Below are 12211 nucleotides of genomic sequence, written 5' to 3'. Positions count from 1 at the left end.
TCCCAGTCAGCTGGCCAGCGAGGGAAGCCTCGCCCCTGCAGCCACCATGTGCCTTTTTACTTCTGGAGACTTGAAAGATGCTCGAAAAGACTTACATTTTAGACGGTGTGTCTGTGCCTTTAAATCCAGAAGCCAGGCTGAATGTGGGTGGGGTGAGCTGGCAGAATAACATGGTTGCTCCCAGTAGCTGTGACAGGAGCCCAGAACCATTGTTTTACAATCTTTTCAGAGGTCGTTTGCATAGTTAGGGGTAAACTAGAACCTTGGTTTCCCCTGTGTTAGTCTGAAGAACTTGGAACTTCAGCAACTCATGAGTAAATTGCCCCAGTGAGACCACACAAGTGTGAAATTGCAAACTATTTTGGAGAAAGAGAGAGAAAGAGAGAGAGAGAGAGAGAGAGAGAGAGAGAGAGAGAGAGAGAGAATGTTTACAGGGAACATGCAGCTGCTTGGGGTGAGGAAATGAAGATTGTATTCAGGGGAACTGCACTGCTGTATTCTTATTTATTTATTTCAGGGAATAGGAAAGTCTCTTGGCTCCACCCTCAAAGTCTCCCACCCCCAAAGTCCCCAGGTATTTTCTGACTGACTTGGTAACCCTCTTCTGCAGTGCTATCTCTGAGAACACCAAGCAGAAGAACACAAATTGTTAGGTGAAGCTTTTACGTTTAGAAACAATTGATCCGTTTATGAAGAAAAATGTACCTTTCTGCAGATGAAGTCCAGAATCCAGAGTGTCTGAGAAAGCAAAGGAACAGAAAGTGAGTGGCAGACCTTTCCACTTATCATAAATCCTGGGACAAAAATATCAGCATGGGGAGGGAAGGCAGCATGATATAGCCCAACATTATCAAATCTTGGAAGCTGGGTTGATACTTAGATAGGAAATTAAAGAAGACTCTGCAGAGGAAGAAAATAGCAAACTGCCTCTGTTTCTCACTTGCCTTGAACACCTCTTGGTGGGGTCGCCAGAAGTCCTTTGCGACTTGATGGCACATAAGTATATATTCCTTATGAGTTACAGCGAAAGGGTCAAGTAGAAGCTATTGGGGGGGGGAGGGGACTGTGTACAAATATTCAAATTTGTTTTCACAAGTCACTGGAGTTACTAGAGATTCATGTCATAGAAAGTATCCTAAGGACTGCAGCCCAAGGGTCCAATCTGGCTATATTTAGGATTTTTCTAGACACAGGTTCTGCAGTGCCATCCTGAGCAGAGTTACACCCTTCAAACTGATTTAAATGGGCTTTTGACTTTACTTTAAAGACAGCACTGCAAAGAGAAGGGGGGGGCCCTGAAATTGATCCAGTGGCTGTCTTCATTAAATGCAGATGCCCTGAAGGGCAGTTTCCCTCCCCTTCCAATCATTTCAGGTGCTTGCTTGACCATCTACCTCACCATGTGCCTTTGCATGGTCACAGTAATGAATAGAGATCAACACAGAATAACATCGAGTAGTCCATGTAATGCAATTCTGAAGTTATGGCAGAATTATCAAAAAACTTTACACGGTGAACTAAAATGGCCTTCTGAACTGATACAAAACTTCCCCACGTTCCTGGGTCTGTTAACGATATAACCATCCTGGAACATCAGGTCCACTCTAATGTCCAGTTTGAAACTCTTGCAGTGTTTCTTCATTACCTTTGAATTGCCTCTTGATGACCTCCAAAGGGGGATTGAAATATGAGAAGTACCAGATGTGCCACTTCAGGGCAAGTGGGAAATCCACTGGATTCTCAAATGACTCCTTTTCTTCATACCTGGAGAAAATCCCATTAAGATGCTATCCAACCAATTCAGAATCTCCCATCCCAATGGATTAAAGAAGTAGAGGAAGGAACTGCCAGAAAGCCAAGAGAGACCCAGGCTGATGCTGAAAACACTGAAGGATGTGTGTGTGGGGGGGGCCTTTGGACAGGCCTGTAGCCATGGGGGGCCTGGCCCCTCCACCCAACCCCACCCTCCACCTATATGGCCCCTCCTGGTGACCCGGCTCTCCCCGGTGCTTTCGCGGCACCCGCTCTCTCTGTGGCTGCTGCTCTGGCAGCCGCTGATCTCCCCACCACTCTGGTGCCTCCCCACTCCCTCCCACCGACACACAGGAAAAGCAGCACAGAGGCCAGCAGCTGCCTCCTCCCCACTTCTTCGCGATTGCTGCTTTTCCCGCTGATCAGCTGATGGGGGAGGCTGCAGCTTTGAAAGAGTCCCATTTTTCCAGCGCTTCGGTCTGTCGGTGGGTGGGAGGGAAGGGGGAGGCACTCTGGAGGGGAGTGGGGCCGCCACAGTGGTGGGCCCCTCCATCTGAAATTTAATTCGGTGGGACCCCCCACCTAAAATTTTCTGGCTATGGGCCCGCCTGTGGAGAGAAATGTTCACCTCAGTGTAGCTCCTGCTTTGTTAAGAACTGGACCTGGGTTCCACACAGCAACTGCAGAGAATGGCTACCACAAAACAATACAGCTGGTTTTGTGCACTAAATAGCACTGCAGAAATTAATTGTTCATTTTTCCTGCTCCTTGTGCTGTGTTTTGTGCAGGTGGAACAACAAAAACAGGGAAGTCCCCTTCCCAACTCTGTCTTGGCATGACACAAATGGCATGAGGAAGAGAAGGCAGGAGCCCTCCCTCTCCCAGAGTGGCATTTGAGGCCTAAACAGGGTCTGCTTTCTTTTTTTAGAGCCATTTGCTGCAGGTGGCATGTGACCCTGTGGAGCCCAGGCCAAACTATCTTTTCTGGTTTGGCCCTAGGAACTGCAACCCCAAATCCCCTGCTCCTTTCTGTCTCGCAAATGTCCAGGTAAAGAACAAGAAAGCTAGCGAGGGTTCTGGACAAGGACTATCCCGGCTGTCTGTCTGTCTGTCCCTCTCCCCCCCCCCTACCCCGAACATGAAAAAGGCCAAAAAATAGGTGAGGGAATGACTGCTGTTGCTGCTCCATGCAGTACTGAATGAAGGACAAATTCACAATGCGGAAACAGCCGTGGCCAATCTGCTGCTACCATTACAGAAGGATCTTTATAAAGGGACTGATGGTAAGCTGCGGCAGCCGTTTTGTGGCTGACATCATCTCCTGTGGCAGCGTCCTTCACACCATGTCAGCATTCCAAAGCTGCCGGCAGCCTCAAAAAGGCTGGAGACCCTTGTTCTAGAGGTGCACATCTAGGTGCCAACCCAGACCACCCACCATTTCACTACACAATTTCCTGTTGACAAGGCTCTGTGTATAAGCTGTTTGCCACTGAAAGATGGATGGAGATCTGATTTGGCTCTGAGTCAAGATGCTGAAGGACTGTGTTCTTCACAGGCTACTCAGTCCAATCCCAACATTATGAAGGTTAATGCTGAAGGCCTACTTACTTCTGCAAGGTGCTTCTGGCATCCTGAGGAAAAATGGCAGAGAGAAAAAGAAAAGAAGAAGATATTGGATTTATACCCCGCCCTCCACTCAGAGTCTCAGAGGAGTCACAATCTCCTTTACCTTCCTCCCCCACAACAGTCACCCTGTGAGGTGGATGGAGCTGATATGGCTCCCACAGCAGCTGCCCTTTCAAGGACAACCTCTGCCAGGGCTATGGCTAACCCAAGGCCATTCCAGCTGCAGCAAGTGGAGGAGTGGGGAATCAAACCCGGTTTTCCCAGATAAGAGTCCACACACTAAACCACTACACCAAACTGGCTCTCAGTGCTTGCTAAGAGACCTCAGTGCTTGCTAAAAGATCATACCAGGAAGACCTCTCTGGAAGATTCTACCCTCTGGCATTTTGCTTGTGTCCAGCTAGCAGACTTCACTCAAAGACTGGGGTAGATCTTCATAAAGTGGAAGAAAAATCTCTGTGAGGTTAATACCAGCAGACAAAGTGGAGCCATTTTGGAGTGGTGTGATCTGCTCCGACAACTTAACAACGATAGTGTTCACAGAGATTTTTCTTCACATGGAAGGCTTCTGGCCACCTGCAGATGCAAAGGCATTCCTAGCAACGTTTCTTCCATCAGCCTTGCATCACTGCAAGACTGCCTCCCTTTTCCCTGCTACATTGCTGAGCCAGCTTGCAGGAGTTTCCCTGCAAGATGGCTCAACAACAAAAGGGAAGGGAGGGTCTAGCCATCAATGCCATCGTATCTGCACAGATGTGAAGGGCAGGCAGAAGCAAGCTCAGCGGTGGCAGGAACAGGTGTGCGGATGCCATTCCTGTAACCACCTGTTGTTGCTGTTGTGTGCCTGTGTGCATTTGGAGCGCACATCTGTGAGCCGCCACTATAAGCCACGTTCCCTGCCCCACAGACATCCTCCTTTTAAAATGTACTGTGAAAAACCTTGCATGGAATCCTCACTCCAGGGGTGGGGAGGTTTCACAGAGCCCCTGCTTTTGTCCAGTCTGCCCCTGGCTGGAGATGCAAAAGGACAGAGAGGAAAACAGCTCACATGCAGAGATGAAAACTTCCTAGCAGCATAAACTGGCCTTGTTTGCTTTTCTGCTGAGCAAAGGAGGCACAGAGAAGATCTGGAGCCAGCCTTTTACCCTAGGGGACCCTGCCTGTTCCTGCCACCCCCTCACCTGCAGGAGATCACTGGCTGGATGCTGACACTTCTCTTCCATCTCCCAGATGAGGCTTTCGAGAGAGGAGAGGGCCTCAGAGAGTGCGGCCAGGTGCTGGTCCCTTTTCTTTGCCACCTCCATCTCCACCTCTTCCATCTGGGCCAGCAAAAGCTTCTCTTGTTCCTCCAGAAACATGTGCAGTTGCCTGAACTTTGCTACTGCCTCTTGCTTCTCTCCTTGGGTTTGTTTCTGAAATGGAAAGAGAAGAAAATCGGTCCAGTGTCAGGAACACAGCTGGTCTCTGCACTGGGAAGAGCCTCCTATGAGAAGAGCACTTGGGCCTTTCAGAGATCACAATTAACACTCAGCAGGGACAGCGGAAAATCCACCAGGCCCAAAGAACACAAGGATCTCCCTCCAACTCCCGGAGGGGTTCTTTCAGCCACAGAGGATTCAGCCTGCAGCACAAGACCCAGAGAAAAGAGGGGGGGGGGCTTCAGTCCATTTGTTCCCCCACTAGAACACCCTTCTCATAGGCTGACCCCCCCAATCCATATTAGGGGATGATATACTATTTGAGTAGAAACCCCACTGGGGGCAAAAGAGCACAGAAGCCCCTTCACCTTGCTTCGTCTTCCAATGTAAACTGCAGCTTCCCTGGCTGCACTATGGGCAAGGAAAAATTGCAGGAGAGGGGGGAACTACACACTACTCAGTATCCCAGGTACTTTCTCTGCCTTAGAATCTGTGATGGCTTAACCCCACTTGGCCCAATTCAGCATCGCTGGGCTACCTATCAACATTTGCAGCAAGCATGAGGAGGAGGCAGAGACTCCTCTCAGGTTGCTTGCTGGTGCATTTACACATATGGGGCCTGAACACGTATGTTCTTCTGCCTATGATTCTCTCTACAGCAAAGAGTGCCTTGGAAAGTCAACTGATGCTGCTCGAAACAAAACATCTAGGGCACTGGAGGGCAGGGAGCTCCCGAGGCACAAGAGCGTGCAGTTCCACAGCATCCCCAGACTCACCACCCAGGTAATACCTCTGCTTAGAATTGCAATGTTACCCCTACCTAAGAGCTGCCTTTGGGGCCTGTTCTGCTGAATACGGACCAGGCTGTGCATCTAGGGATGCCAGCCTCCAGGTGGGGCCTGGGGATCCCCTGGAATTGCTCATTTCCAGACTACAGAGATTGGTTCCCCTGGAGAAAACATGCTTTGGTGGTGAATTCTGGTTTTAAACAATTTTATTGATAGCATATGGTAACAATATCCATTTATATCATCTCTATCCCTAACCCATATGATATTTTCTAATCCCCCCTCCCTCCGTTACTAGACTCCCACCGATGTTATATACTTAAAGTTCACTTATAAAGGTACCTTTAACTATAACAATCTAAATTGATATTCTACCTTTTCTAATACTCATTATTAAAAAATTGTCCAATGTCTTTTTATGTTCCATTCTTTCTCTACATAACCTCTAAATTTCTTCCACTCCCTTTTATACACTTCCAAATCATAGTCTCTTAGAATTCTTGTTAGTTTATCCATCTCACTCCACAATAAACCTTTCAAAATCCAATCCCGTTTCTCTTGCATTTTTTCTTGCTTCCACAACTGCGCATACAATGTCCTAGCAGCTGAGAGCAAGTACCAAATTAAAGTTCTATCTTCTTTTGGAAATTTTTCCATTTGTAATCCCAACAGAAAAGTCTCTGCTACTTTCTTGAAGTCATATCTCAGAATCTTAGATATTTCTTGTTCTATCATCTGCCAGAACTTTTTCGCTCTTTCACATGTCCACCACATATGATAAAAAGAACCTTCATGTTTCTTACATTTCCAACATCTATCTGACATCTTTTTACTCATCTTTGCCAATTTTTTAGGAGTCATATACCACCTATACATCATCTTAAAACAATTCTCTTTAATACTCTGACATGTTGATATTCTCATAGAGTTCTTCCAAAGATATTCCCATGTATCCATCTGTATTTCCTTGTTTGCATTAATTGCCCATTTAATCATTTGAGATTTTACTACTTCTTCTTCTGTAGACCATTTCAACAATAACTTATATATTTTTGATATTAATTTTTCATTATCTCCAAGCAGAACCTTTTCCATTTCTGTTGGTTTGTGTCTAATTCCTTCACTTTTAATATCATTTTCCATCAAACTTTTTATTTGTTGCATTTGAAACCAGTCATACTTGTTGTTCAGCTCTTCAGCAGATTTTAATTCAACTTTATCACCTTGGATCTTTAGTAATTGATTATATGACAATCCTCTCTCTTCATCAGATTCAACCGTTATTTTTATTACTTCTGCTGGTACTATCCATAATGGCTTTCTTTCATCACATATTTCTTGTACTTTATCCATGTATTTAACAAATTATTTCTGATATAATGGTGAGAAAAAAACCATCCATCTTTTTTTCCCCATAGTACATATAAGCATGCCAGCCAAATATGTTTCCATGAGCTTCTAGCAATGAGCTGGAGGGTGAATTCTATGGCCCTGTGTCAGTTCTGGATTAACCATTAAGCAAAAGAAATACACGCCTAGAGTACCAAGAAAAGGGGACACCCCACAGATTTTTCTCATAACTCTCATGCCCTTAACTTTTTCACTGGTGCACTCAGAGCCGGCCATAGGGCGCATGAGTGCCCCAGGCAGCCTCACTGCCTGCCGCCCTCCCGCGCTATGCCCCCAATTTTAACACCTGGGTGAAGCATGAAGCACCGCGCTTTTGGGTCTCTTTCAAGGCCGCACCCCGCCATTCAGCTGATTGGCGGGTAAAACAACGCTGAGGCAGAAAGGACGAGGAGCCACTGAAAAAGCAGCCGCCGCCGCTGCTCCTCCCCACTTTCTCCCCACACTATCCAGGGAGGAAATGAGTAGGCAGTAGCCAGCAGCAGCCGCCTTTTCAGCGGCTCCTCATCCTTCCTGCCGCCACTGCCCAACGCTGATCCTGGTGAGCAGCCAGCCTCTGCGCTGCTTTACCTGCCAATCAGCTAATTGGCGGGGGCAGCAACCTTGAAAGAACCCCTGGAGAGCGGCGCTTCACCGGGGCATTAAAACTGGGAGGGAGGAAGGGGAGGCAAATAGGAATTTTTCTAGGGGGCAGGAGCGAGGGCCGATTTTGGGGCCCCCACCCTACCAGCACCCTAGGCAAATGCTTAGTTTGCCTAGTGGGCAGGCCGGCCCTGGGTGCACTCAACTGCTAGTTAGTGCTAAACAAATACAAATAATATAGCAAATATAAATTATACTTAATATAGTTGTGAGGTCTGGCCTGGGGATGGAGTAAAAATCTGAATTTTTAATCTCTTATTTCACCTTCAGCACTGAGTCTCAATGTTTTGTCATTTAGGTAATGGAAAGGCAGCGGGGCCACGTTGTTGGGCTGTGATTAGGGCAACTCCACTTCCCAACTGAAGGGGAGGGGGCGGCCTCGTGAGCTGACATTCCTGCTCTTTGGACTCTGTTCATTCCCCAGCCACAGTGACACTTACAAGCAAGTCTTGGCTTTCCCTCTCAATATCTCCTTTATACGCCACAATTCTCTCTCTCTCCTTCTTCAGAATCTCCAGACAGTTGCAGAACTGATCCTGCGGGGGGGGGGGGGGCAAAATTGAAATGCATTCTTTTTTAAAGGTTTACTCCATTCTCTTCCCTCCTGCCCACTACTACACACACATTTACACACACGTGCCCCAGCTACGAGTTGGATATTTTTTACATTAAAAACAATTATTTGTAGTCAATATATCGCTAAATCTGTCAAGTATTGCTTACTGTAAAGAGAAAAGGCAAAAACCTCAGTGGTGGGGGATGGTAGTGAAAATCAATACCTTCCAGGGCTGGCTCACCCACTAGGCAAACTAAATGGTCACCTAGGGTGCCAGCAGGATGGGGGTGCCGAATTCAGCCTTCCCCCCTCCCCCCAGACAAACGCCTAGTTTGCCCCCTCCCTTTGCTGTGGAGGGGGGACAGCAGATCACCAGTCTGTCTAGGGTGCCATGGGCCGTCGAGTTGGCGCTGATACTTCCCACACTTCCTCAAAAACCTCTTTTGATACGATCTTTAAAGAATGATCCAAATCAGGTTTGAGAAAAAACTGTAGCAGATCTGCAGAAAACTGAGAAGATGAGTGGAAACACCACAATGCTGAACCAAACTAAAACCCCCTGCAATTTCAGAGGGGGCTGAATGCAGCAAGAATTCTGGATAGAAACAACCACAGTTGCAGGAAGCGGGGGGTGGGGGGTGGGATTCCTTGCAGTGCACAATGCAGCGGGAGAGCCGGGGCTCAGTGGCAGAGTATCTGCTTGGCTAGCAGAACACCCTGGGTTCATTCTCTTTGCATCTCCACTTGAAATGGTAGCCATTGATATGAAAGACCTCCAGCTGAGTCCTTGGAGAAGCACAACTAGTCAGAGTGGGCCTGGACATGTGTAGCTTTCCTACTCCACCCGCAATGCTGTCCTTCTGATTTGAACTGCTTCTTCACAGCTAGGATGTGCAAATGAGAGACACACACAGAAAGGTTCCAAACCTGCACACATTCTCCCCCAGCCCCCAGGCAAAGAGCAACTCCAGGACAGCAGATGACATCAGGAAAGCAGTGTGTGTATGTGGGGGGGGGGGATTTAAACTGGGAGTCAGGCAGCTGCCCCCTCCTTGCTCTGTCACACAGTCATCTGACTAGAGGGCAACACAGCCTGACGGGAAATGAACTCATCTGACGATATCATTCCATGTTGGCCTCAGCAGTGGGGCAGGAAGCAATGCACTGAGGAAACACAAGGCCAGGAAGGAGGCAGCAAAGAGGTGTTGTGACTCCCCAATTTAGGCCCAGAGGCCAGGGCACAAATTGGAGGGAGTTTCCCCGCAAAGAGATCCCACCAACCTCCACCTTTTGGGTGTCCTACCTTGTACTCTTGGGAGGCCTCCTCAAGAGGAAGGGTTTCGTGATCTCTGTGCTCCTTGGATCGGTCACAGACCCAACAGATGAGGGCTTCATCGTCCTTGCAGAAGAGCTTCAGGGGCTCCTGGTGCTTCTGGCAAACTCTCCCTTTTCCAGCTGCCACTGCTGCCTGCTGCCCAAAACCAAGACACAGGATTTGTTTCATTTTTTCCTTTCCCCCAGGACAGTTTCTCTCTTGTAATGACTGAATATAGTTAGTGCCTTGTTCAGTTAAAAAATAACACCCACGTCCACCCATCTGAACCCTCTGGATTGTGGTTCTCAGTTGGAGTTTGGGGAGGGGAGAGGCATTTTCTCGATGTGAGGGATCTAGAGGTGCCGCTGTCAAGAAAGTGGCCTTTCTCCAAGCCATTTCTTGGCCTTTCAAATTTTGGCTCAGGGTTGAGGCCTAGTAAGTGACAGAAGGCCCCTATCAGGGAAACAAGTGTCCCGATGGCTTGCAGTTCAGAGAGAGATCAGGGATGAGAAGGCCACAGATCATAGAACCTTCAACCCAATGGGAGATTGGTAATCCCACCCCCTCATTCAAACAAGGAACCTCTGTGTGTGTGTGTGTGTGTGTGTGTGTGTGTGTGTGTGTGTGTAAAAGCTTGCTTGGACTGTGGGCACATGCAACCTGAAGAACGTGTTGCATGTCTAAGCAATGCCCAAGATTGGCCAAACGGGATCAGGCCAGCTGAGAGCAGTCTGGTCATCCTTTTGACTAGGTTGGGTGTTGTGGTCAGAATACTCGACTCTTGGATCTGAAACTCACAGGGAATTTGGCCATCCAACCCCCTCATTTGCACAAGGAACCTGGGAAGGGGAAGGTGAGAGCTTGCTGGGACTGTGGCCACACATCTGAAGGACAAAAATTGCATTAAGACCTGAGAATCTCCTGTCTGCAGACTGGCAACCCCTCCCTGCGAGTGTAGTCCCTACAATAAGTTAGCCTCATAGCAGAATGGCAAACAAAGAACAATACACTTGTGCATTCTTTCAAGTTTCTGGAAGTTGCTTCTCAGGGGAAAGGGGCCTAAGAAATTAACAAGTCATTACGCAGGTGCTTACAAATAACAAACCACAATTAATGGGGCATGATTATTAGATCAGGGGCAGGACCACTGACCACGCAGAGGGGGGCTTCTTCCTTCGCACCGACCTCTTGCAGAGCAACTCTCTTGGCTATTTCCACAAAGCTGGCCAGCTGCTGGTTGGGGCGGAGGCTGCTGGGCTGAGCCCTTCCTCTGCACTGGGGGCAGGCAGGCTCGGCGGCCCCCGACGACTCCCCCCAGCTGCGGGTCAGGCAGGCTCGGCAGAAGTTGTGGCCGCACTCGGCGATGGTCACCGGGTCCCTGAAGAAGTCCAGGCAGATGGAGCAAGAGGCTTCCTCGCAGAGGTCGTGCAGGGGATCCCCGGCCGCCATGGCAGCCGCCTCCGCCAAGCGAGGAGAGAGACGAAGAGAGCTACTTTCGCTTTCCCAAAGAAGGACGGAGGGTTTCCCTTCCTGGAAATCAGCTCCCTGCCGGCGCCCAATCAGCGGCCGAAGAGCGAACCGGCGCCAAGAAAGAGAGTGGCGGGAAGACGGCCCTTGGCAGGGAATTCGATCCTGATGGGGAACAAAGTCTGAGTTCAGCTCAGACTTCATTTGGGGCAGGAGCTCACAGGAGCCCCGCTCCGGAACCTCTGAATTGTATGGTGCTCTTTCTTTCTTGCTTCTGGGCTCCATGGCCTGTCAGAATTTTGCTGAACTCTAAGCTTTGACAAACTTTCTAATATCCCCCCCCCCACACACACACACACAAATAATGGGGAAATAACCCAAACATGACGCAGAGAGGTAGAAATCTTCATCATGCCACTGTGGCCACATAGGAGAAAGTACTTTAAAAAGTACGATGGGAGTAAGATTTTATTTGGACAGTTATAATTCAAGAAGCAGTTTAAGGTAGATGCTGAGCTGATATAATTTAGGACACCTTCAGTGATGTCAGGGGTGTGTGGCATATGCAAATGAGTTATGGAAATGAGTTGTGCTAATGAGCCCTGGCATCTCTTTTTCTATGAAATGACCCCTGGTTCAGCGGCACCTTTAAGACCAAAATGTTATATTCAAAGTATACGGAGAGAGGTTCCCTTTACCCTCCTTCGGCTGCTATTTGCAGGCGCCCCGGAGGGAAGAGGCTTCCCTTTGGTCTTTAGGGGACTAGCCCATGCAGTGTCCCAGGGGCTGAGAAGTTTCCCTGTAGGGCTTGACGGGAGTGGGGGGAAGGTCAGAGGTTTCCAGCAACTCCCCTCCCACAAAAAAAAAAAAAAAATCCTGGAAAAGTTCCCCCAAAGACGAGATTAAATCAGCAGAAAACCAAGAGTGCCTGGACCTGGCTAGCCCAGGCAAACCCAATCTTCTCAGATCTCAGAAACTAAGCAGGGTCGACCTGGTAAGCGTTTGGATGGGAGACCTCTCTGGAATACCAAGTGAGGAAGACAAGGGCAGGCTTTATTCAGACACCTCTCTGAATATCCTCCTGGCCCCCAGTAGGGGTCAGTCACCAGAGGACACCATGACTTCCAGGTGTGTGCACAAACACACACACACACAAAATCACAAAAATACCAGCCAGAGAGAGAACCTAGCAGTAAGCTTCCTGAGTCTTTTTGTTTCCCTGCTAAAACACCATCCGTAT

General features: G+C 48.4%; 1 protein-coding gene across 1 annotated transcript in view; it reads right to left on the bottom strand.

Annotated features, from left to right (window-relative positions):
- Nucleotides 1-10957, bottom strand: part of LOC132571798 (uncharacterized) — a 76540-nt gene extending 65583 nt beyond the window's left edge. The window contains exons 1-7 of the mRNA XM_060238592.1: nt 10690-10957; nt 9493-9657; nt 8074-8169; nt 4560-4790; nt 3361-3383; nt 1646-1764; nt 706-738 (exon numbers count right to left, since the gene is read on the bottom strand). Coding sequence (XP_060094575.1) covers nt 706-738; nt 1646-1764; nt 3361-3383; nt 4560-4790; nt 8074-8169; nt 9493-9657; nt 10690-10953 — 931 coding nt within the window. The 5' untranslated portion in view covers nt 10954-10957. The remainder of the gene's footprint in view (nt 1-705; nt 739-1645; nt 1765-3360; nt 3384-4559; nt 4791-8073; nt 8170-9492; nt 9658-10689) is intronic.
- Between the last annotated feature and the right edge of the window lie 1254 nt (nt 10958-12211).

The sequence above is a fragment of the Heteronotia binoei genome, chromosome 5 (genome assembly GCF_032191835.1).
Source record: "Heteronotia binoei isolate CCM8104 ecotype False Entrance Well chromosome 5, APGP_CSIRO_Hbin_v1, whole genome shotgun sequence".
Taxonomy (NCBI): Eukaryota; Metazoa; Chordata; class Lepidosauria; order Squamata; family Gekkonidae; genus Heteronotia; species Heteronotia binoei.
Note: the sequence above shows the minus strand (reverse complement) of the source record. Positions and strands in the feature narration are given on the sequence as shown.